Source organism: Chrysemys picta, chromosome 12, assembly GCF_011386835.1.
Source record: "Chrysemys picta bellii isolate R12L10 chromosome 12, ASM1138683v2, whole genome shotgun sequence".
Taxonomy (NCBI): domain Eukaryota; kingdom Metazoa; phylum Chordata; order Testudines; family Emydidae; genus Chrysemys; species Chrysemys picta.
In genome coordinates, this window is record NC_088802.1 from 55874792 (window position 1) to 55897027 (window position 22236).

Below are 22236 nucleotides of genomic sequence, written 5' to 3' on the forward strand. Positions count from 1 at the left end.
GTCTGGAAGATCTGTGGAGGGAGAGCTCTAAACCTTAAAGAGATGGCGAAGTATTCTATGAAGACTCCTGGTGGCAGATTATGGAGTCCAGAAGAAATCCAGTCAAATCTAGCTCAGTCAGATGTGAGAGTTTGAGATACAATAACCTTGTGATAAATGAAAGGGGGAGGGGGTAGCTCCCTTTTATGGACAGCCATCCAGCCAGTTAGCTATAAAATCCCTCTTGGTAGCTGTTCTCTACTTGCTTTACCTCCGAAGGGTTAAAGAAGTCCCCAAGTAAAGGAAAGGGAGCAGGCACCTGACCAAAAGAGCCAATGGGAAGGCTAGAATTTTTTTAAATGGGGGGGGGGGGGGAAAAACTAAACTTCTTTGTCTGTTGTTGTTCTCGGTAGAGAGGGGACAGAACAGAGTCAGGGCTGTTACTATGCTGTAAAAAGCTTTTTGCCAGGTATGGAAATCATTAGATCATACCTAGAACTACCCAAATATGTAAGTAGATTAGGAAATGTCTAGAAAGACGTGATTAGGTTTATTTCCTTTATTTTCTGTAAGGCTTGTGGACTCCTCTGTGCTAACCCTAAATGCTTTTGTTTGCTTGTAACCTTTAAGCTGGACCTCAAGAAGGTTATTCCTAATGTCTAATTTTTGTGGGTTTTTTATTTAAATCTAGCAAAAGCCTAAGTTCCAAATGTATTTTCTTTCTTTTTGTTTTTAATAAAATCTTTTTTATTAACAGGATTTGGATTTGTGTGTCTTAAGAGGTTTGTGCACATGTTTTTTAGTTAGCTGGTGGCAACAGTTGATTTCTTTGTTTTCCTTTCTCAGCTCTTTCCGGGGGGGGGGGGGGGGGATATGGTGGTTAAAGGGCTTGAGGGTACCCCACAGGAAGGAATTCCCAAGTGCGCCTTCCTGGGTTCCACAAGGGGTTGCATTTGGGTGGTGGCAGCATCTACCCATCCAAGGTCAGAGAAAAGCTGTAACCTTGGGAGTTTAATACAAGCCTGGAGTGGCAAGTATTAATTTTTAGAGTCCTTGCAGGCCCCCACCTTCTGCATTCAAAGTGCCAGAGGGGGGAATCAGCCTTGACAATCCTCATAACCCAGAGTGGTTCAGACTTGGGCTAGAAATAAGCACAGAGAAAACCTACTGTGCCAAAGAGAGATGGTAGCAAAGACTTAAAAAAAAAAAAAGTTTACCAATATTTTTACTCAGCAAACAGCCAGTCTATATGCCATACTGGCACCTCTCTGAAGCCAATATTTTGTGTTCCAGGATCTCAAAATTTAATTAAAAAAAAAAAGTATCTAGCTGTTACGGTTGCAAAGATGGCCTCATAAACATGAGCCAAGAGTAATCGACACAGAGATGTCCAAGGCTACAAACAGCCTGGAACAACAGCTCTGAGATAGCCGTATGGTTTATCTCAGTGGGGTGTTAATTCAGGTGCACAGTGATCATAATTTAAATATTAACATTGTTAAAGCCATCCCAGCAAGTACCACACCCCATGCTCTGGCTCCCTTTGGTGAGCAAGTATTGGTGCACTAAACCTCATACTGCAACTAAGGCCAAAAGTTCAGGGAGTAGGACTTCATGCAACCGGAAATAGTAAGTGTCACATACGGAAATAATTCACCCCATCACACAACAGAAAATTCCGTATGCATTATTTCCATCAGGGGAGGCAAAACAGACTAAGGATCTCAACAGCAAAGTTAAAATTGCATATTTAATAACTGAATTTCAACCTCTTCCTCAATACACTGTCAAATGTAATTAGAATACCTGCTTTTCTCCAAACTCTAGCGCTGTCCATTCCATCGGCTGTCTCTCATACACCATTGCCTTCCTAGTCACCATGTAAAACTGATGTAACTGGTCAAGAAAGTTCTTCATGTTGATGTGGGTCCATGTGGTGAGGACGCTGAAGATGGTCTCTAGCATAATTTTTGCTGCTATCTGCTTCCCCCTCTCAACATTTTTCTTCCAATCATCCCATCCAACCCAATTTATAAAGCGGCTCACGAAACCATCAGTGGGTTTACATACTATATCATCATACTGGTGCCAATCTACGAATTAAAAAAAAAAGTGTACACATTTAACTTATCAGACAAGAAGCAGGTGTTTCAGTTTCCCTGCTGCCTCACATACCTGGGAGCAGACCAGCATGGGACAGGTAGTGCACAGGACACTGGAGTGGGATAAAGGAGACCTGAGTTCTGTTCCCAGCTTGGCCACAGGTCACTTCCCCTCTGTGTGTGTGTTTCCCTTCCCACCCTTTCTTTGACGTCTCCATTTAGATTCTAAGCTCTTCCGGAATGTTGGCACTTCAGAGGCCACAACAGAGACCAGCAATTACGTTTCAATAAATATGACATACGTACAGATATACACGTGCAGTTAAATGTGTGAATCAGAGGCCATTAAAGATAATGGATTTAGATTATTTCATCCAAGTCTGTCCTTTCATATTTCTACGCAATACCCCAAGCTTTCTCCCATGGGTTTTTTGTCTGGGTGTCACTGATGAGACTGATTAACATCAGCATTGTCTGGCAAATAAGAGATATCTAAACATGCATAATTATGATGAAGGCTAAACAGCCACACACACTGTGGAAATCACCTTACCTCCCGAGCTGAGATAATGAGAATGTATGAATAAATAGCGATTCACAACCACTCCTTCTGGGCAAGGTTTGTAAATGAATTCATAGTCTCCCTTCTTGCCACGTGAAATAAAATACTTGTAGGGAAATGGTTTATTCATGTTGTCCTTGGAAATAGTCACACAACCCTCAACGAGGAGTCCATGATTTCCCAGGTCCCTGTTCAATACAAAACAGCTTAACAGCAGCAGCAAGCGCGGACAATAGGCAAGTCAGACATTGGTTGCTCTAGTACTTGCTTCCTCCCCAACTGCCAATTTTTAAAAAGAGGGGAAAGACTCTTCATTATACATTTGATATTTTGCCCCAATACCCAACTAAGCAGCTGAGGAGGGCACAACTATGAATTCAGCCAATGAGCACATGCACACTACGCAGCAACAGACATTTTGACAACTAGACAGCTCAGATTTGCTCCCTTTTCCCAAATGGGGCCCTCAGTATCATCAGAGCACAGTGCAGTTTTATGTGTACCACTCAACCATCCAATGGGCTATTATTTATTTTAGGTATATAAACATATTCACTTGCCTAGCAAATACTTCTTGATTGAGCCATAATCAGCATATTTCTTTTACATTCTATGGTGCTGGTTTCTCTCCCTCCTCAACTGTGGCTCCCACACATACATACAAGCTCTCTGGGGCAGGGACTTTGTTTTTGTTCTGTGTGTGCACAATACCTAGCACACGGGGGTCCCGGTCCCCAACTAGGGCTCCTAGGAGCTACGGTCATACAAACAAACAATACACATTGCTGTGAAGTAGTTTGGGTTCTCTCTCTTTTTCTCACACTCACACATATACCCCTACCTTACACATGTACAAAAAACTGAAAAGATAAAGCACTTAACAGTATATATCATGAGCTCTTCAACACATAGATCGATTACTACCCGCCCATCCGGTGGGTAGTGTAGACGTGGCCTATCGGGGATCCCCCATCGCTCTGCCGTCGACTCCGGAACTCCAGCTCTGCGAGTGGCAGAAGCAGAGTCGACGGGGGAGTGGCGGCTGTCGATCCTGCGCCGCGAGGATGTGAAGTAAGTAATTTTACATCAATCTAAGATATGTCGACTTCAGCTACGCTATATCTTAGATCGCTCCCCCCCTTAGTGTAGACCAGCCCTTAAGCCCACATCTTATCATTACCACAACTACCATATACCACAACCTTAACTCTGCCACTTTCGGCCCTCACCCCTACATTATTTTTCTCTATCACTAGTAGTCATAGATGTGGTGGGAGGGACTAAGTGGTTGTGTTGTGAGAGGGTAGTTTGATAAAGGGTTGTGTGCAGGAGGATGGTTAAAGATGGTGATAGAAGGCTGGCAACTCTATGGGAAACCAAACAAAAACTACCTAGAAAATTCAAAGGACCTAATTAACTGAATGGCCACCTACTTTTAGGGAAAACCCAGTATTTTATCGCCCATTTTAAAAGGTAACCTTAACTACAGAATCACTACCAGGTGCCTCCATAATAACAATATATACATGGTTTTGGTCTTACCATGCTCAAAGGCCCCACTTCCATGAAAATAAAAACAACCACACAGCAGGTTCAAAGGCGCGGAAAAAAACATACTTTCCGAAGTACTAAATGAAATATTAGCCTAGGCCTTGGCTACACTTGGGGATTCGCAGCGCTGCCGTGGCAGCGCTGTGAATCGCAAGTGTAGTCGCACCACCAGCGCTGCGAGAGCTCTCTCGCAGCACTGCAAGTACTCCACCTCTCTGAGGGGAATAGCTTGCAGCACTGCGAGCGAGCGTGCAGTGCTGATTACACTGGCGCTTTACAGCGCTGCACTCGCTGCGCTCGGGGGGGGGGGTGCATTTTCACAATAATGTAGTGTAGCCAAGGCCCTAGGTCCACATTTTAAGAGATGAGGCCCTGATATTATCCTGCATTTAATGTAGTCTAGCCTTATTTCAGATAACAGATCACAGGCCCTGTCTAGACTAAGAAAAAATATGTTTTTTGTAAATCAAGTTAGCAAATGTGATTCAGCTAATGTGACTTGAAACATCCCCATCAAGCGTAGATAGTTTAACACCAACTAACATGATTGTGGAGACGTTAAACTGTCTCTACACTAAGTGTGAAGGGGTGTCACATTAGCTAATTTGATTTTTAAAAGTACCTTTTTCCTTAGTCCAAACAGGACGGCAGAAGAAAAATTACAACAGCCAGGGCAGAGACAAAATACCATACCTGTGTCTGTTGCTTTCTTGTTATTGTGAGGCAGGTAGTTAAAATAAGAGGCCTGAATTAAAATTAAGCAGTTTTGGAACTACAGAAAAGTACTTACTTTGTGCAGGTCAACTCACAGATGTTATCCTTCCAATCCACATATCCTGAAATGCCACAGGCCTTGATGAACACTTTATGATTATCAAGATCTAGCTTAAAGTCTTTAGACAATATTGCATGGAAATACACTGTGACACCCTCTCCAAGATTCACCTGACTGTAATGACAGAGAAAATAAAGTTAAAATACTATTTAAATATTTTGTGTAATTTAACAAAATGAATGCATGAGAGCCAACAGCCGTTTGCTTGCTTGCTTATTTGTAGCCAACTCCATGAGTGACATTAATATCAGTTTCAGTGCTGATATTATTCAGTGCTCCTCCCTATCTGGCCAGATATGAAGGCCAATACATAGAATTCTCCTAGCAAAGTGAGCATTACATACAAAGATAAAAATTAGGAATAAGAAATTTTCTATAGCCAGGTAGTGACAGAGAACACACTCCTGTAACCTAACTAGTCACTGTCTGATGGCAAACAGTCTGGGATGTAACCTCAGATTACACACCAGCGATTACATACCCACATTTTGGATGCAAAATATTGCTCCCATGAAATACAGCAAGACCACTTCTGATGAAGCAGCACTCTCAAAAAACTTTCATACCTCCTATATCCCTACATTGCTCTGCATTGTTCTTGACCCTGATATATTTCTCTTTCCCTCATCTCCTGCTCTCTGCCCACCACCAAACCACAACAATGTCTCTGTTTGCCACAGCTTTGACTGCCGGTAAGGAAACAGTCACTAGTGCCTTCATCCACTCTCACCGACAATTACAATCCCTTCTGCCTGGACACCTCAAGTCCCAGCTCTCCAGATTCTTGCATGTGAAGAATAATGCTACTATCCACTCCTTTTCACGTACCAAGAAATCTGATCACAGAACATCACTCCTCAAGCAACTTCACCTATTGGTTTCATTGAAAAATCCACTTGAAAAACTGCCCTGTTTATTTTCAACTCTCTTCATGGACCCACGTCCTGCCTATCTCACAGATCCCATCTCTCTCTAATCACTTTCCTGCTAACTCTAGCAACTGCCTCCTTCCATCTGGAACAACCTTCTCCTATCTTCCCACCTCACGGAATCTAAGGGCTTGTCTACAACAGAAAATTAGACTGACCCAGCTACATCACTCTGAGCAAGGTAGTTAAGCTGACCTAAGTCCCCATGTAGACCATGCTAGTTTGACAAAAGAATTCTTCTGTCGACCTAGCTACCGCCTCTCATGGAGGAGGATCACCTACAGCAATAGGAGAACCCCTCCCCTCGGCGTAACTCTATTGAAGTGAAAAAGCAGAACCACCCCCCTCCATCCCCTCTCCCCCCCCACACACACACACACACACACAAAATCAGCCACTTGGCTTGCAAAGTTGTGAATAATTCAAACACTAGGAAGCTTTTATTTTAAGCTTAGTCTATGCTGAAAAGGAAGAGTACCCATCTACAATTACCCAATAGCAGCAACTGGCTGGTCCTCATTACTTTCAACAGCACTTTAAAAAAAAAAATAGAGTGCATACTCTACCTTGGCTTAATTCTATTTGCAGTGGCTTCCTGATTTTTCTGCTGCTTCTTGTCCTTCTTATTGCCTGATACAACTGATGCATAATCTTTTTTAGGAGCTTCAATTGCCTTTGTTTGATTTGTCTTCTTTTCCATTTCTTCAGATGTCCCCTTTCTTGGGGTTGCTTTGGTTTCCGCTTCCATGTTCTGTGACACAAACACACAGAATGAATCAAAAGCAGCGAACCTCAAAGACACGACTTTAATAGAAACCAACCGGATTTGTTCAAGGTAGCATGCGATATCTAAAGTACGATGTTGCAAGTCAAACAATTCAAAACTGATTCAGTTGGGTCTGCATTTAGTGTTCTGCACCAGGGCTAGGTTCACTTCCAAAGACTGGTCAGTTCATCACTCCCCAGGGCCAGAGGAAACGAGGGTGAATCTTCTGACCAATCTAACAGCCAGAGCTGCAAGAGTGCTCTGATCAGGTTTTACATGGAATCTAATGCCAATGTTGGCTGGCAAAAGTCACCATGTCGTAGGTTCCTGGAGGAAGGGGTATAAAGGAAGAGAAAATATCTGCAATTCAACCAGTCCATTCTGGGACTGAACCCCACATTCAGAGGAGGTGTCAAGCCGGCATAATGAAGCAACATAGGCAATGTATATGCATTTCTGTAGCGTGTGGACTGTTCTGAGCACTGCTGTGAGATTTGGGAATGGAGGGGGGTGGGGGGGACTGGACCATGAGATAAAGTTCAATACAATGCGTTTTTCAGGTTCTATGGGGAAAAACTGTCAGGGATTCTGAGCCATTTAACAACTGTACACGCTTCGTTAACAACGGAGAGAAAACTGACGAGCAATGCCGAAAATTACACTCATTTCACTGAATAAAGTTCTGCTCAGAGATAAAGCTGAACCCAATGGGGGGCTTTGGAGAGGGGAAGAGAAGACTTAACCCCAAGATGGTTTAGTAAATCACCCAGCAATGAAGAGGCACTTGAACTACTGTAGTATAGTTATTCTTGCACTAAGGGCAACTCTTCCACCTCTGGAACTAACCAAAGGTGAACAGAGAAGTTCACAGATGTAAGATACACCTGTGCAAATAGACTGGCAAGATACTGCAAAGCGCCCCCTACTTCCTCCCTACCTCCTCAGGTTGTTCGACTGGGGTGGCAGCAATGAACAGGCTTCATTTTACTGCAGTAACCATTTCAAAGTTCAAAAGAAGGAAACTTATTCCAACATAATCACATGATTATTTGACAGTTTACCTTTGAAACTGGAGCACTTGCTTGCTGCTTGCTCTCTTGTTCGACTTTTCTGCTCTGTGTTGTTTCAGCTTCAGAAAAGGAGACTTTCTTCTTCTGACTTTGATGGTCTGCATCAGAATTTGAATCCTTACTCGCAGGTGCTTCCATATTGGAGCAAAGCCCTAAGGACACACTCTCTCCCTCTTCTTTGGAAGCCAGTGCATCCCTGTCTCCCCCTGACGTCTGGGTATCTACTCTATTTCCTGAAGGCTGGTCAACTTCAGCAGGGCCCCTCTCACTTTCCTTCTTGTCAGAGCCCTTATTTTCTCTGGCCATTTGTCCATCACTTGGCGAACTTTCATCTTCCATCTTCTCCTCTGTGGCTCTGGAGCCTGCAGGCTGAGCAAGCTCATCATTGGTGCCATTCTGCACTGACTGGTGCCTGGTGTCACTGCTGCTGGGATTGTCTTCCACAATCGTCTCTGGACTTTGACCTTCATTTCCCAAGGGGCATAACAAACAGTCACTTTTAATCTGACTTTCGTTGTTACAGGGAGAGGACTCAGCCTCTGCTTTGGCCACTTCATTCTCTTGGATTTGGCTTTCTTGTGTTGGATTTTTTGCACCAGCCAATTCTGAGCTCAAAGAAGAGTCCAGACTACAAGGTGCTGAACTTACAGAGGTCAAAGAGTCCTGCATCCCAGAGCCGGAAGGATTCTTCTTACTCTTATTCCTCTTTCTCTTTTTCTGTGTAGGGAAGTAAAAACACACACACATCCTCACTTACTCAGAGTGGGGAAATCCTGTATTCACTGCTTCCCTTAACATAGCGGGGATGTCCTCAATCCCTGTGTCCCTTGTAGGTGGAGACAGAATAACTAGTCCATCTCGGTCATACTCCAACCCCAGCCCCCAAAACATCCTTGCTTATGCCACCACTTTCTGAATTTAAAGACAAATGGAGACGGTGGGGTGGGGGTGGGGGGAATAAAATCCTACCTTAGCTCAGAGAGGAGGAAAATGCTTTGTGTGAGCTACTTAAAATTAAGAGAGTCCTAACCAAATTCTAAACTTAGGTAACTGCATTTGACCTAAGCACTGCTACCTGACTCTTCCTTACTTCATGTCCTACACTCTTGCAGGTATAGAACCGCTGCTTTATATATATTCCAGCTCAGAGGCTGCTGCAGTTCATGAATGAGGAAGGGAGTCCTGTATCTATGGTTGGTAAAGGTCTTTGGGGGAAACCTTCAGAATGAAAAGTTCTGTATAAAATGTGTAATATTATGATGCTCTGAAAGGGGCACTGTCTAAGCCTTCCTGCCAGCTTCTCACTTGCTCCATGATTACAGCTGGTTGTATTTATGGAGTATTTCACTCCTTGGGGAAGGTGAAATCGAGGGTCCTGGCAATGTAAGTAGGGGGCTGTGTGTAAGCAGGAAAGGCTTTTTTTTTTTTTTCTCCCCTTCTTACTGATAAAGAAACCAAATCGGATACAAAAATTCTTAGAAGAGTTTTAAATACTGCTACAGCAAAGTAGCAGCGTCACTCTCACAAGTATCAAACTAAAGAATTTTACACATTCTGTTCAATGCCCCCGACTGAGAACACGACATAAAAGGGTCAGTTTCACAACACACAATAACGGTTCTGGTGAGACGAACGTGCTTGGAGTATTGGAGCAATGGAAGGGACACACTAGCTGAAAGTGAGAGAATGCTATCTGTGGATTTCCCTGAAGCCAGGCTCTTCCTGGCTGAGAATCCTCTTATGACCTCTTCCAAAACTAATTGGCTTGCTTCCCCACTCACCTGCCAGTCAAAATTATCAAACCCAGGCCGGATTCACCGTATTTGCTGGTTTTAAACTCAGGCAGGTGGGGGAAAAAAACAAAGGTCTTCCCACCTCATGCTTCTGATTGTCACTCCAATGAGCATACAGCTGGGTCGCAGGTAAACAAGCACAAACAATAGCGGGAGAGCAATGGTGAATGTGGACAGACATGGACAGCTACTACAAAGCACCCTGTTAAGCTGGAGGAGGGAAAGACAGAGCTATGTGATGAAAGGAGAGAAACGACAAATCCATCCGCCTCATTTGCCAGCACAGAGATTGTGAACAGAGACTGGTTCCAGATTCAGAACTACGTATACACAGGAATTACAGAGACACTGGCTCTGCCCAATGCGTCAGGCAGGGCCCATTCAGGAAACTGCTGACAGCAGTTATTAAGTTTAATCACTTCAGGCTGGCATCCAACTGTGGACCCAGAACAGACACCTGTGCTAGTAATTGGGGCTTCAGGCCAATGCGCTTGCTTAGGCTGCTCCGGGTAGAGGAACTACTCATGAGAACTACCTGCTGTGGGCTTGTAGGAGATGGGCTGCTATCCTCAAATTGGATTGGTTTCTCCTTTCTCCTCTTTCTGGAAAGGGGATTAGCATCATCCAACTCACTCCAGACTACACCGCTTGCAGCTTTTGCTGTCTGTTGAAAAATGGCTTCACTTTCAGAGAGATCAGGAAGTGAGGTATAATTGCTAATCAATATTTGTCTGTCAGGGTAGGCTGAGTAGTACTTTATACTGCAGTGTTTATTTGTAGCTTGCATTTTTAGTTTATGGCATGGGCAATTTTTTAATAAAATTATTTCTCTACTTGAAACAAGTCCGATTTTCCTCCTGCTGCTCCTTATGAACATTATCCGGCGAGTGTGTGAGACTTGGGGGCGGGGAGAAAGCATACCCTCTCCAACTACCACTTCGCTCACCAACATGCGACACTGGAGAAGGAGAGACTGTGCAAGGAATCTGGCACCACAGTCCCTACAGGAACCAAAGTGATAATGGAAATACGTGTATACAGTGTTGTTGTAGACATGTCGCTCCCACGGATTTATGGCTTATTATGGTAAAACAATCTGTATCCCACTGACACCCCTTTTTATCCTATGACTACAGGGGTGTTAACAGAGATGGTGTCCATAGCCTCTGTTTGTCAGAAGCTGGGAATGGGAGACAGGGGATGGATCACTTGATGATCACCTGTTCTGTTCATTCCCTCTGGGGCACCTGGCTGGCCACTGTCTGAAGATGGGATACTGGGCTAGATGGACCTTTGATCTGACCCAGTATGGCCGTTCTTTTGCCAAATGGGTCCGACGGTTCAGGTTCCTCAGTGCCCAAGACTGATGGTGAATAATAGAGCTGAAGGGTCAAATGCTGAGTAGCTAAGTTAACAATCGACAGCTGAAAGACTCAAAGATAAAGGAAAAGGCTAGAACTCAAAAGAAAAGGAAGAAGTAACAGAATAATAATTCCACATGGTGGTTTGCCCTTTATAGGGCCTAAGCACTATTATGAATATTCATGCTAATGCCCAACCTTCCAGGCCCAAATCTAACTTTCTCACCCACATAATATTGGGGTGCACTTATTCTATAGCCTAACATATCTATACATATTATCCAATTAGCTCATTCTCAGACCTGTCACTTCTTGCCTGAACTGGTTTATGGTTGTTACCTCCATGTTCCTGCAGTGTTCCCTGTGGTCACTGTTTACCACTGAGTTCCAACTCCTACTTTTCAGTAGACACGTCTAAGGGCTTGTCTACATTACGGGCAGCGATCGATCCAGCAGGGGTCGATTTATCGCGTCTAGTCTAGAGTTGACGGGAGAGCATCAGCCATTGACTTACTGCAGTGAAGACATCGCAGTAAGTGGATCTAAGTACATCGACTTCAGCTACGTTATTCATGTAGCTGAAGTTGCGTAACTTAGATACACACACACACACACACACACTGTAGACCAGGCCTACTTCACCATACTTATGCTAACTTGCTGAAACTAATCATACAAGATACAGACCTCTAGGCTCCTTGCATTACAGCCAAACATAACAGAGTAAACCAAACAAAATACAATCAAATAAATGAGCAAACCAGTAGCTAATAGGCAGGATATAATAAAGCAAACCAGCAGGCTAGCCCTATGGGCTTACACTCCACATTGGATTAATTTCACCCTGCAAGCGTATTGCTCTCTGACCATCACAGAAAGCCCAGGTTTTAAGTGGGCAGTTCACAAGTCTCAGTGAAATTTGTTTAGCTATTATCATCATATTCACTTATCTACATACAAAAATCACAGTGCTGGAAGTTACAGATTTAAAAACAACAACAAAACCCAAAAACCCAAACACACACTGACCACACCACAATAAAATCAGGGAACGTACTATGCCAGTGGCAAAAATGCATAACTGTAGGTATTTCTGCCAAAATTATATTACAAAATAAGTTCCCTGTCCATCCCTCCACATGTATTCTGGTGTATGACATTTCACACAATGGTTTATTGTCTACTGTTGTGTAAGTATTGTTTGTTGTATAATAATTTTGGGCCAATGTTTACTACATGAATCCCATTCAAAGAACTAATTAAAATATTAATTAGAATCTAGAAAAATTCTGATTATGATAGTAGCTGTAAAGTTTCTATGTTCATGAGAGATTTTGTTAACTCACAAAACTGGAAACAGCAGAGGCACGTTGGGTTTTTTTTAAATGTCTTGGGGATCTCAATTAGAATATTCTGGAACTTAATAAAGCTGTCGGTGTTACGAAGTCACCATTAAAGAAAGAGGCAGCTTGGAACAATATTTTTAAGTCCTCTGCTATAAATTGTAATAAAAGAGGATCTGAAATCCAAGTAACTCTGAGAATCTGTTTTCCCAAGCATTTAAAGTTTTCAGCAATATGAGAATCGGACATTAAAGGACTTGTCCACACGAGAGAGGTTTTGCTATGCAGTACCAGCATACCGTCCTAGTCCAGACGCAATTTATAGCAGCAAAAGAGGGCTATTGCTGGTATAGCTTCTTACACCAATTCCCCGAAGAAAGTAAGCTATACCGTCAAAAGCATTTTTGGCCAGCATAACCATGTCTACCCTAGGGCTTTTGCTGGTACACACACGTCAGAAAGGTCATATCCCTAAGCAACATTATTATACTGCCAAAGGTTTCTAGTGCAGACCCAGCCTAACGTAGCAGCATTGGCTGACAAATCCCCTACCAAGCAGATATTGACTTGGGACAGACAGATTTTTAATCCTGAAGCTTTCCTGTATCATTTATTGATTCTATTCTTGCTGGAAACATATTGTTAGGGGAAGCTGTATAATTCAGTATCTCAGCGACATACACGGAGACACCATTTGCTACCAAATTTATTATATTAAAATATGTATCCGATTTCCTTTAAAAAAAATCCAATTAGTGGTTCCAGACCAAGAGCAAAAAGCATTAGTAATAGGTGCCTCATTCTGCAAACGAGAGAGAAAGCAGAGGAGTTATTTGCTTGAATCATGCTTCTTGGCACACGGTGTCCTTACCCACTCCAATACTGCAGGGAAATGGGAAGATTCCTCAAGGTCTCCGCACAGTACACAGTCTGAACCAGCGCATTCCGACATACTCACTTTCTTCTTCGAGACACCGCTTTGAGTCCCCAAGCTCTGTGACAGCAGCTCTCCTGGCTTTCCCTGTGTTTCTTTGGTCAGTGGTTGTCCATCAGCAGCTGGCACTGAGAAGGCGCCCTCTACCTTCAGTTCTCTCCCACTTTCCATTTCCCCCTCAGGGACTGGAGCTGGCTTTACATCTCCACTTCCTACAACTGAGAAAAAGTTCTCTATTAATTTTACAGTGAGGAAACAAGGAGACGACAAAATGTAATTCTCAGCTGGAGTGGGGGAAGGAAGAAGGGAAATCACAAATGCTGATTAAATGCATTGACTGAGACATGAACACTGCTTCCACACCCCTTTCTGAAGAGAACACTGGAAATAACCTCAGAAGGGAGGAAAGGAGCAATTCTCACCCCTAAACCAAGGTTATAATAATCTCCATCTTCCATCTCCTAGAACTGGAAGGGACCTTGAAAGGTCATCGAGTCCAGCCCCCTGCCTTCACTAGCAGGACCAAGTACTGATTTTGCCCCTGATCCCCAAGTGGCCCCCTCAAGGATTGAACTCACAACCCTGGGTTTAGCAGGCCAACGCTCAAACCACTGAGCTATCCCTCCCTGGACAAGGTTAAGAGAGAAGGGCCAGTGAAAATGACTAAATTGGAAGCCCCACTCTGAGACCACTTGCATCACGTGACCAAAACTGCACAAGCCGTTGAATTTATACTGCAAAAAAGGAGATTAGAGAGGGCTGGTCCTGAAAGTATATGAAATCTCAAAGCATCCCTTCCTCTGTTCAGTGCAGAAATATGCCCTCCTCCTCTGTCAAAAGCATCAGAGTTACAGGGCTGGCTGCACCTTAAAGCATTGTTCCTTAATGACTCGTAAGTGTTGGCTGAGAGGTGGCTATCTTTCTCCAGCCATTCTTCTCCTTCCTGACTACATATCAGAGAGCCCCCTACTGAGTTAAAGGAATACATTCATACAGCAGACATCCCAATAACCAGGCCAGCATACAGTATCCATAGATTTTCACAGGGTAGCTCCAAATCTGTCACAGGAGGCACAGGAAGGGAAAAAGGTCCATAAGAAAGTAAGAAAAACATCCAGTGACACATGCCATGATTTGCAAACAAACCAATCTGCGTGTGGATGATCGGGTCAGATACATGGCACAAGAAAATTCTTCAGAGCTATCCTTTGCCCACACTTCTGCCCAAACCTGCCATCCCACCACGCAGATGCTGCCACAGCATGAGCGCTGCACATTCCAGGGGAGGAACTGATTCTGGTAGTGGACAAGTAGTAAATCAATAGTCACCTATACTGCCAGATACTTGCTTATAGCAGCTGTGTTTCATAGTGCTTTTGTGCTCAGGGTATCATTAACTTGTGTATTTTTCATATTTTTTTACCTGCCTTTGTTAGCACATCATTCCAATCATCTTCAATTGCTCCCAACTCCTTCCTTTTTCCTCCAGGAATCCCCCCCCACACACACTTTTGGCTTCTCATACGTGCCATGGCTTTATGCAGCATCATCTTGAGTGGTGTATTCACCATTGTATCACAGATGTTATCAGTTTCCTCCTGCATAATCCTCAGGGCAGAATTGTCGAGTGTGAAGTGAACAGGGCCTTGGTATGAGCACGTGGTATGAAAGGCAAAGCCAACAAAGCCCAACAGCTTATCTATCCCCACAGAGAGCAGGAGGCACGTAAATAAATCACAAGTCTAAGCATAAAATCTCCTCCCCCTCCCCCAAAAAAACAAGGAAACAAATACAATGCAAAAAAATCTACAAGTAAAATGGGGGTTTAAATAACAAATGTAATATAGAAGGTGGCCCGCAAAGGAGGTGGGATAGAAATCACAGTTGTGTCCTTGTTCGCTTCTTTATGATGCATGAAAGGGGCCCGAAAGGATCTGAGAAATAATTCCACTTGCGTTTTACATGACAAACTCAAGTCCTGTGACTCTGTCTAGGTTGAAAGACTTGTTCTGTAGGGCACCTAGCTCTATAGTACTGTAAGTATGAACTTAAATCTAACGTATTTTTTAACAACTTTATACTAACAAGTATCAAAGGGGTAGCCATCTTAGTCTGTATCCACAAAAACAACGAGGAGTCCAGTGGAACCTTAAAGACTAATAGATCTGTTAAGCTGTCACCGGACTCCTCGCTGTTTTTATATTAACAGGATCTCAAAAGCAGCTTTGAAGCAGTTTTGTCTTTGGGCTTTGTTAGAGCAAGACGACCTTGTCAAACCATAGGTGATAGTTCGGTAATTCCCTACTGTGGGTTGTGCGGCCCTACGGCCTGACCTGTGCTACAGTCAGGTTGATGGAAAGCAGTTTACATTGATGTAACTCTGTAAGTATCCACACTAAAATGCAGTTCTCACCAATGTAACTGGCCCACTATACCGACTTAATACCACCAGCTCCACAAGAGGCACAGCGCCTAGGCTGACGTAGTTAGGTTGACGCAGTGTCAGCGTAGACACTGTGTTGCTGACATCCACGGTTGCTGCCTTTCAGAAGACGTCCAACAATGCTCCACACTAACAGTTAAATCGGTGCAAGCGCTCCTGGTGAGGACGCACACTACTGACACAAGGAGCGTAGTGTGGACATGCAAAAGCAATTTAATTACTGTGGGGCTGTAAGTCAACGTAACTTAGGTCGACTTAATTTTATAGTGCAGACTTGCCCTAAGTGTCATTGCTGAAATGTGAGGTTTGAATGAGTAAGGGGCACTGACAATTGTGTAGGTCAAAAGGCAACGGGCTATAAGTCAGGTCCAAGGAAGTGGCTAGGCCTTAAGGTCCAGAGACCCATTTGTCAGTCCCTAACTATTAATCCAGATAAGGAATTGTAACAGTTCTGATGGAGTCATCTCCTGTTGTTTCCCTGCTCTCACCTGCTCAGAGGAGGAAAAAAAGGACTGTGGCCTCAGACACATGTAGTGGAGAAACGTCCGTTGGAGGGAAGGCCCCAAAAGTGAACCAAAGGTTAAGCTTGATCACACTCTACCAGGATTGCGCAATGCAGTTGCAGTGCGAAGCTGCAATACCCTGATTCACTTGCAAGATCTCAGGCAAGAGACTGAGGGGTATTAGCAGATCAAATTGCAACCTCAAAAAGTCCAGGTACATGAGCAAGCAGCGGTCTCAATCTACTTTCTTATTGAATTATTGATTTTAATTTACGCTAATTCCTTGATTAATTCAGCTGATCTCCACTGTAACTTCAATTTAATTATTGCATTGTTTAGTGTTGTAGGGAAGTTCGCTTTACATTTCCCTGTTTGTCTTCTCAGTACAATTCCTAAAACATACACTGAATTGGTTTTGTCTCCTCAAATTGCCATGACATCTAAACAACCTTAAAGCAGAAAGATTTGAATGAAAACATTGATAAGCCATTTGGCTCAGGCCTGAATTAAACCCCATTACTATTTTACACTATGATGATAGTGCAGAGGTGAGATACATTTGCTACAGACTGAAAGCTGAGCAGTTGAGAGAGAAGGGATTTTCAATCAGACTGCTCAAAATAGTGTGTGTTTTATTAGCACCTATTTCACTTCATTTGGCAAAGGAAGCTGCTTAAAGATTCAGCATCTGCCGCCCATTCAGTGCAAGGTAGGCCTGCACAACATGCTGCCCACGTGGGCTCACTGTGCGGCCCGCGGGCAAGCGGCGGGGTGGGGCTGCTGTGTTCGCCCCCTGCCCAGGGGGGCCCCGCCTCACAGCCCCATGTGCCTGGGCCATGCACCAACCACCCTAATGGCCAGAACCGCACGTCTCCATCTCCCGCTCCCTCTGCCTGGTGTACAACGGGTGCGTCTCTTCAGGGGCCCGCTGAGGCGGGAAGCGCTGGGCACGAGGCAGAGCTGGTAAGTGCCGAGCGAGGGGAGGGGCACCCAGCCTGGGCTCGAACTGCAGCTCCGGGGGGAAGGAAGAACTGGGCCGAGACACACCCCCCCCAAAACCCCCCTTCGGTTGGGGGCGGGGTGGTTACTGCGCTGGTTGGTCCCAGGGCAGCCTCTGTAGTGATCGGGGGTGTGTGGAGGGGGGGGGGGGGGGGATGAACTGTCTGTGGGCAGCCAGGAGACGTATGTGTGTGTGTGTGGGGGGGGGGGGGGCGGGGTTGGTTGTTTGCACCTGTCCTGCCCCAACTGCTGCCCCCTTCCCTGGTCCAGGGACCTTCCCCCACACACACACCCCCAGGCTCCCTGCGGCCCCTGTGTTTATGTGTTGGACAGTCACATCCAATCCCTTCACACTGCCCCCCTTCCCCCTTCCCTTAGTTCATAGCCCCAGAAAATCCCTTCAAACTGTCCCCCTTTTCCCCTCCCCTTATTTCATGGGGGTATGACAAGCCGAGAGGGTGGGCGGACAATGGCGGCGAGGCTTTATACTTGGGGTGGGGGGTGAGGAGGTGAGCGGCAAGTCGGTGGCTGGAGGGGGGTTGTTTCCGCAGGGCTGGGCGGCGCTGGGGCAGGGGATATGTTTCGGGGGGGACCTAGGCGGTGCTGGGAGGGGGTGTTTCGGAGGGACCGGGGGGTTTCAGCCCTCAGCTGTTTTCTTTGGAGTAATATGGCCCTCGCCGCTTTACGAGTTGTGCAGGCCAAGGCATTAGAGCTCTTTGCGTACTCCTGCCAAACCACTGAAGAGCAGCCTTGACACTCCAGATATTTCTAAAGTAAAAAGCAATCAGGAAATTTCAGAAATAAAAACAAAAGAACATAAGAACGGCCAGACTGGGTCAGACCAATGGATCATCTAGCCCAGAATCCTGTCTTCCGACAGTGGCCAATGCCAGGTGCCCCGGAGGGAATAAACAGAGCAGATAATCATCAAGTGATCCATCCCCTGTCGCTCATTCCCAGCTTCTGGCACGAATGTTTCAGGCCTCCTCTATCCATCTTAAAGCAGGAAACAGCAAAAACCCAATTACAAAAAAAAATCCTTTGTTCGCACAGTGCCCAACACAACACGCATCTAAGGGTGCTACTGCAGTAAAAAGTAACAATAATAATGACATCTATAAGGCAGAGACAAGGCAGGCAACCGGATTCTCACCCTGCCCATTGTCAGGTGGGGGATTCCCAGCGTTGGGGAACAGGTCCCAGCCACACACCTCTGCACAGACTCCAACCCTCTCTCCAGGAGACCAGAGGTAACCCTTGGAACAAGTACCATGTTTTACAAAAGCACAACACTTTTATCCAACCCAGCAAAGCCAGGAGCAGACCCAGGTCAGGATCTCTAGCAGGGGTTACACAAACTCCCTTACCCTGATACAATACGCAGCCCGCCCCTACCCCCACACCTAGCCAGACATGCACAAACTCTCTGCCTTGTGCCGATGCAACTGCACCACCCTTGGGTCAGTCCAACCTGTCTGTGCCCTCTGCTGCTTGCTGCTTGGTATCAGCTGGCCTGGAAACTCCTGCCTGTGTGTCCTTAACAGTCTCCTTTTGTCTCTCCTCCAAGCAGCTCCTAGTTCAGCTCTGCCTGCCTCCATTCATCCCGGTGTCTCTCTGCCCCAGCTCAGCACTGCAACTTTTCCCGCTGCTCTTTCTTTGTTCTCTCTACAAGTCTTCCCAGTTCCTGGGCATGTCCAGCCCCACCCCCCTCTCTCCTCCACCTGCTCATTGGCTCAAACCCTCCCAGGTGGTCCATAGTTATGTCTGTGTCCTTGTTCTGGAGTGGCACTCAACCCCCAGCCAATCTGGTTTGTGCAGCAATGGGGGGGAGGTCACCTCAGGGCCATGCCGCCCACCACCACCACCACCTCACTCTGTACTTCTCTTGCTTTGGGGCCAGGACCAGGGTCAGGTTCTTCTAGTAGGGATCCCCCCTCATGTGAGCCACCCCACCAGTGGAAGCCCAGTGACTTCTTTCAGCCCTGCCTCCTAGCTACTACGACTAGGATGTTCTCACCCCTCCCTGTTTGGTGGCTTGGGCTCAAAGTGGCAAGGCCTGAGCATGTTCCAGTGGACCCCACCTTCTCCGATCTATCTGCCAACTCTGCTCAGATCTGGCAGATCTGGTATATCAACCATATGGGGTACAGGATCCCACAGGCAATGTCTGATTCGGGGACCCAGGCTACATCCAGTTTAGAGCACCTCTGCTGCTTAAGTACTATTTGCATGTCATCATGTGTAGATGTCAAATAACTTTGCCTCTTTGCAATATCCTACAGTCAGCCAAGCAGTAAACCCAAGTTACCCCCATCCTCCTACCTTTTTCCTTACTCTGTGTGCTGATGTGGGGGAGCAGCCTGAACCCACAGCTGCTGCAGAAGTTGGGAGAAGCATCTTGAGAAATGTAGTTGCATTTAGGGCACTTCATACCCGCACACTGCTGCCTCAGGGAAAAGTTTTATGCCGCCTGTTTCAAAGCAGGAAGAGAGACACACACAAATGGTTAAGAGAGACAGCAAAACATTGATTCATTATTAGTGACCCTGGGCCCTTGCTAAATTTCACCCTCAGGACACTGAGGAAATGTGAAAGCAACAGAGGTCAGATAAGCAATGTTTCAAGGCCTCACAAACCATTACTTGGGCATAAAATGAAACCATCTCCCTGCTTCCCACACCTCACAAGCAACAGAGACTTCAGTTGTTAAGCTCATTTATTTAAAAAAGCAAGTGCAAATATTTCAAGCAAAATAAATTAATGAAAACTGTTTTAAGAGCCTAAATCATTCACAGAATGTGTGCCTACAGACTTAACAAAAATACAGATTTGTAAAATGTAACCCACTATTTCCTTTCCTTTGTGTGCATGTGGTAACAAGACAATTGTGCACAAAACAAACAAACTGCAAAACACACACAGCTTCCTCCCCCCCCAACTGCTTTCCCCCCTTCACTTTGCTTATTTGCCTTTGGTGACATTTGCCGTAGAGTCAGTTTTGCCTGTTTACATTATTTTTGCAAAACAGTAACATGGGAGAGAAAAATGTTCTAAAAGCTAGGAAATGCAGTTATAAAACCACAAAAACTGACAGGAAACTCTGGGCTGAAGCTAATTTTTATACTTTTTTTTTTTATTTAAAGAAGAAGAAAAAAAATCATTAGAAACCACACTGATGGAGTCACTTTTTCGCGGAGCTGTAGGCCCCACCAGTACTGAGATTTGAATCTGGTATACCCTCTTTCTGGAGGATCACAGTTAAAGAAGGCTCTGACTAAAAAGGGGATAAGGAAGTATCCGAACTGCATAGTTGCTTACTGTATTCATCGGTTGCCTCTTGCCTTAGTAAGAGCCAGATTTTCAAAGATGCTCGGCACCCAGCATCTCCGTCTATTTTAGTGGCTAAAGGAGAGCTGAATTCTTAGACTGAAAATCCAGCCCTAAATTCTTTGGAGTGGGGACTAGCTTGTTGTCATGTGTGTGTACAGCACCCAGCACCAGGGGACTGGGGCTTCGGGCATATTACTGCGCTGCAAATAATAAAGCAGAAGAATGATCACCACAAGCATGGCCTAAACTGTGGACAAAGGAACTTGGCAGGAGGCACGTAGGCGGCAGGCTGCACCGGGGAGGCCCCGAGGTGGGAGGGTGGGACGACAGGGCAGGTACACGCTGGAACGAGGAGGGATGCTCACAGGGGAAGGCCAGGCCCATGACACTTGGGCCAAGGGACCACAACACCTGCCCAGGCCAGGCTGAGTTACAAAGGGCCCCCCCAGCTGAGACTCCCCCAGCCCGGGGCAGCAGGGTCACCCTGCTGCTGCCAGCACCCCTCTGGGGCAGGGGAGTGGGGGTGGGCCCCCCAGGAGAGGGCCCCCAGCCAGCCCTGCATAGAGGAGGAAGCCCCCCCCACTCCCCTCAGCCCCCCCATGGGATGCGCCCCCCCCCACCCCTCACGAGCCCCTTACCTGCAGCCTGTCGTGCCTGAGGGGGTGGGGAGGGACGGCAGGGGGCGGGGCCAGCATGCAGATCGGCTCACGGCCCCTCCCGCGCCCGCCAGGCACATCAAGAGAGCTTCCTCCCTATCCCCGAGAGCCCATGCTAATGAGCTCCGCCGCTCGGCCAATGGCAAGGCAGGGAACGCTCGCTGTATGCAAATTAATCCCCCAGGCAAGCGCGAAGCGGAAGGAGCCGTTTCCGGACTACAAGTCCCAGGGTGCAGCGGCTTGTGATTGATCGCAGCTGCCCCCAGCCGCCCGGCCCGGGGGACAAAGGGGCAACCGCGGAGCCTGCCCCTGCCCGCGGGAAAGCAGCGGCCGGACCCTGCCGCTCCCCGCAGCCAGGCCACGCCCCCGCCCGGCGCATCACCCAGCCCCGCCCGCTGGGCAGGGGAGCCCCGGGGTGCACGCAGCGCCCCCCATAGCCGGGCCTGTCCTGGTCGTGCAGGGGGGCGGGGGGCTCACCCCAGCCGGGCCCCTGGCGAGGCAGCGGAGTGGGGGCGGGTCCGTGCCTCTGCAAAGCCCCCCAGACAGTCATAGCCCCCCACGAGCGCCGCCAGCTCCCGGGCTGGAACCGGGGCGTCGGGCTGCACCCCCCGGGCTCCTGCACCCCCAGTGCTGCACCCCCAGTGCTGAGCCCGGCCGAGCTCCCCGGGGGGCCGAGCCCCGAGCTGGGGCCGCTCACCTGAGCTCCGCGCCGGCTGCCGCTGCCCAGGGACCCGGCAAAGTTTCTGTTTCTGCAAGTGGGCGTCGCTGGAGAGCCGGCGAGTTTCGCTTTCCAAACGTCACCCCGGGGCAGCCCCTGGCGGCCGGTGGGCCCCCGCCCCGCCCCGCCCGCCGGGCTCGGACCCGCTCCCCGCTCGGGCTGGGCACCCCGGGCTGCCAGGGACAGCAACACGCGCCCCTGGGCAGCGCAAAGGGACGGGCGGAGCTGCCTCCCCAGGGCGCTGCTGCTACAGCGGGGTGGGAAAAGGTCCCTTCGCACCGCAGCGGCTCCTTCCCAGAAGCAGCTGCACTAACAGGGCAGGTCAGAGCGGGCTGGACACGAGGAGCTCCCCTGCCTGTCTC

The 22236-nt window shown here is 46.9% G+C and overlaps 1 protein-coding gene across 15 annotated transcripts in view; it reads right to left on the minus strand.

Annotated features, from left to right (window-relative positions):
* RNF213 (ring finger protein 213) overlaps positions 1-21994 on the minus strand; it is an 86977-nt gene extending 64983 nt beyond the window's left edge. For 3 of the 15 annotated variants that reach the window (XM_065563768.1, XM_065563767.1, XM_065563769.1), the window contains exons 1-8: positions 18642-18852; positions 13163-13443; positions 10123-10251; positions 7786-8511; positions 6525-6709; positions 4985-5143; positions 2635-2831; positions 1786-2072 (exon numbers count right to left, since the gene is read on the minus strand). In XM_065563768.1, the coding sequence (XP_065419840.1) occupies positions 1786-2072; positions 2635-2831; positions 4985-5143; positions 6525-6709; positions 7786-8511; positions 10123-10251; positions 13163-13443; positions 18642-18768 (2091 nt within the window). In that variant the 5' untranslated portion in view covers positions 18769-18852. Of the gene's footprint in view, positions 1-1785; positions 2073-2634; positions 2832-4984; positions 5144-6524; positions 6710-7785; positions 8512-10122; positions 10252-13162; positions 13444-18641; positions 18853-19492; positions 19641-20488; positions 20701-21138; positions 21271-21853 lie in introns of those variants that run through there. The other 12 variants (XM_065563773.1, XM_065563770.1, XM_065563772.1 and 9 more) reach the window with 12 other exon arrangements.
* Positions 21995-22236: the final 242 nt, after the last annotated feature.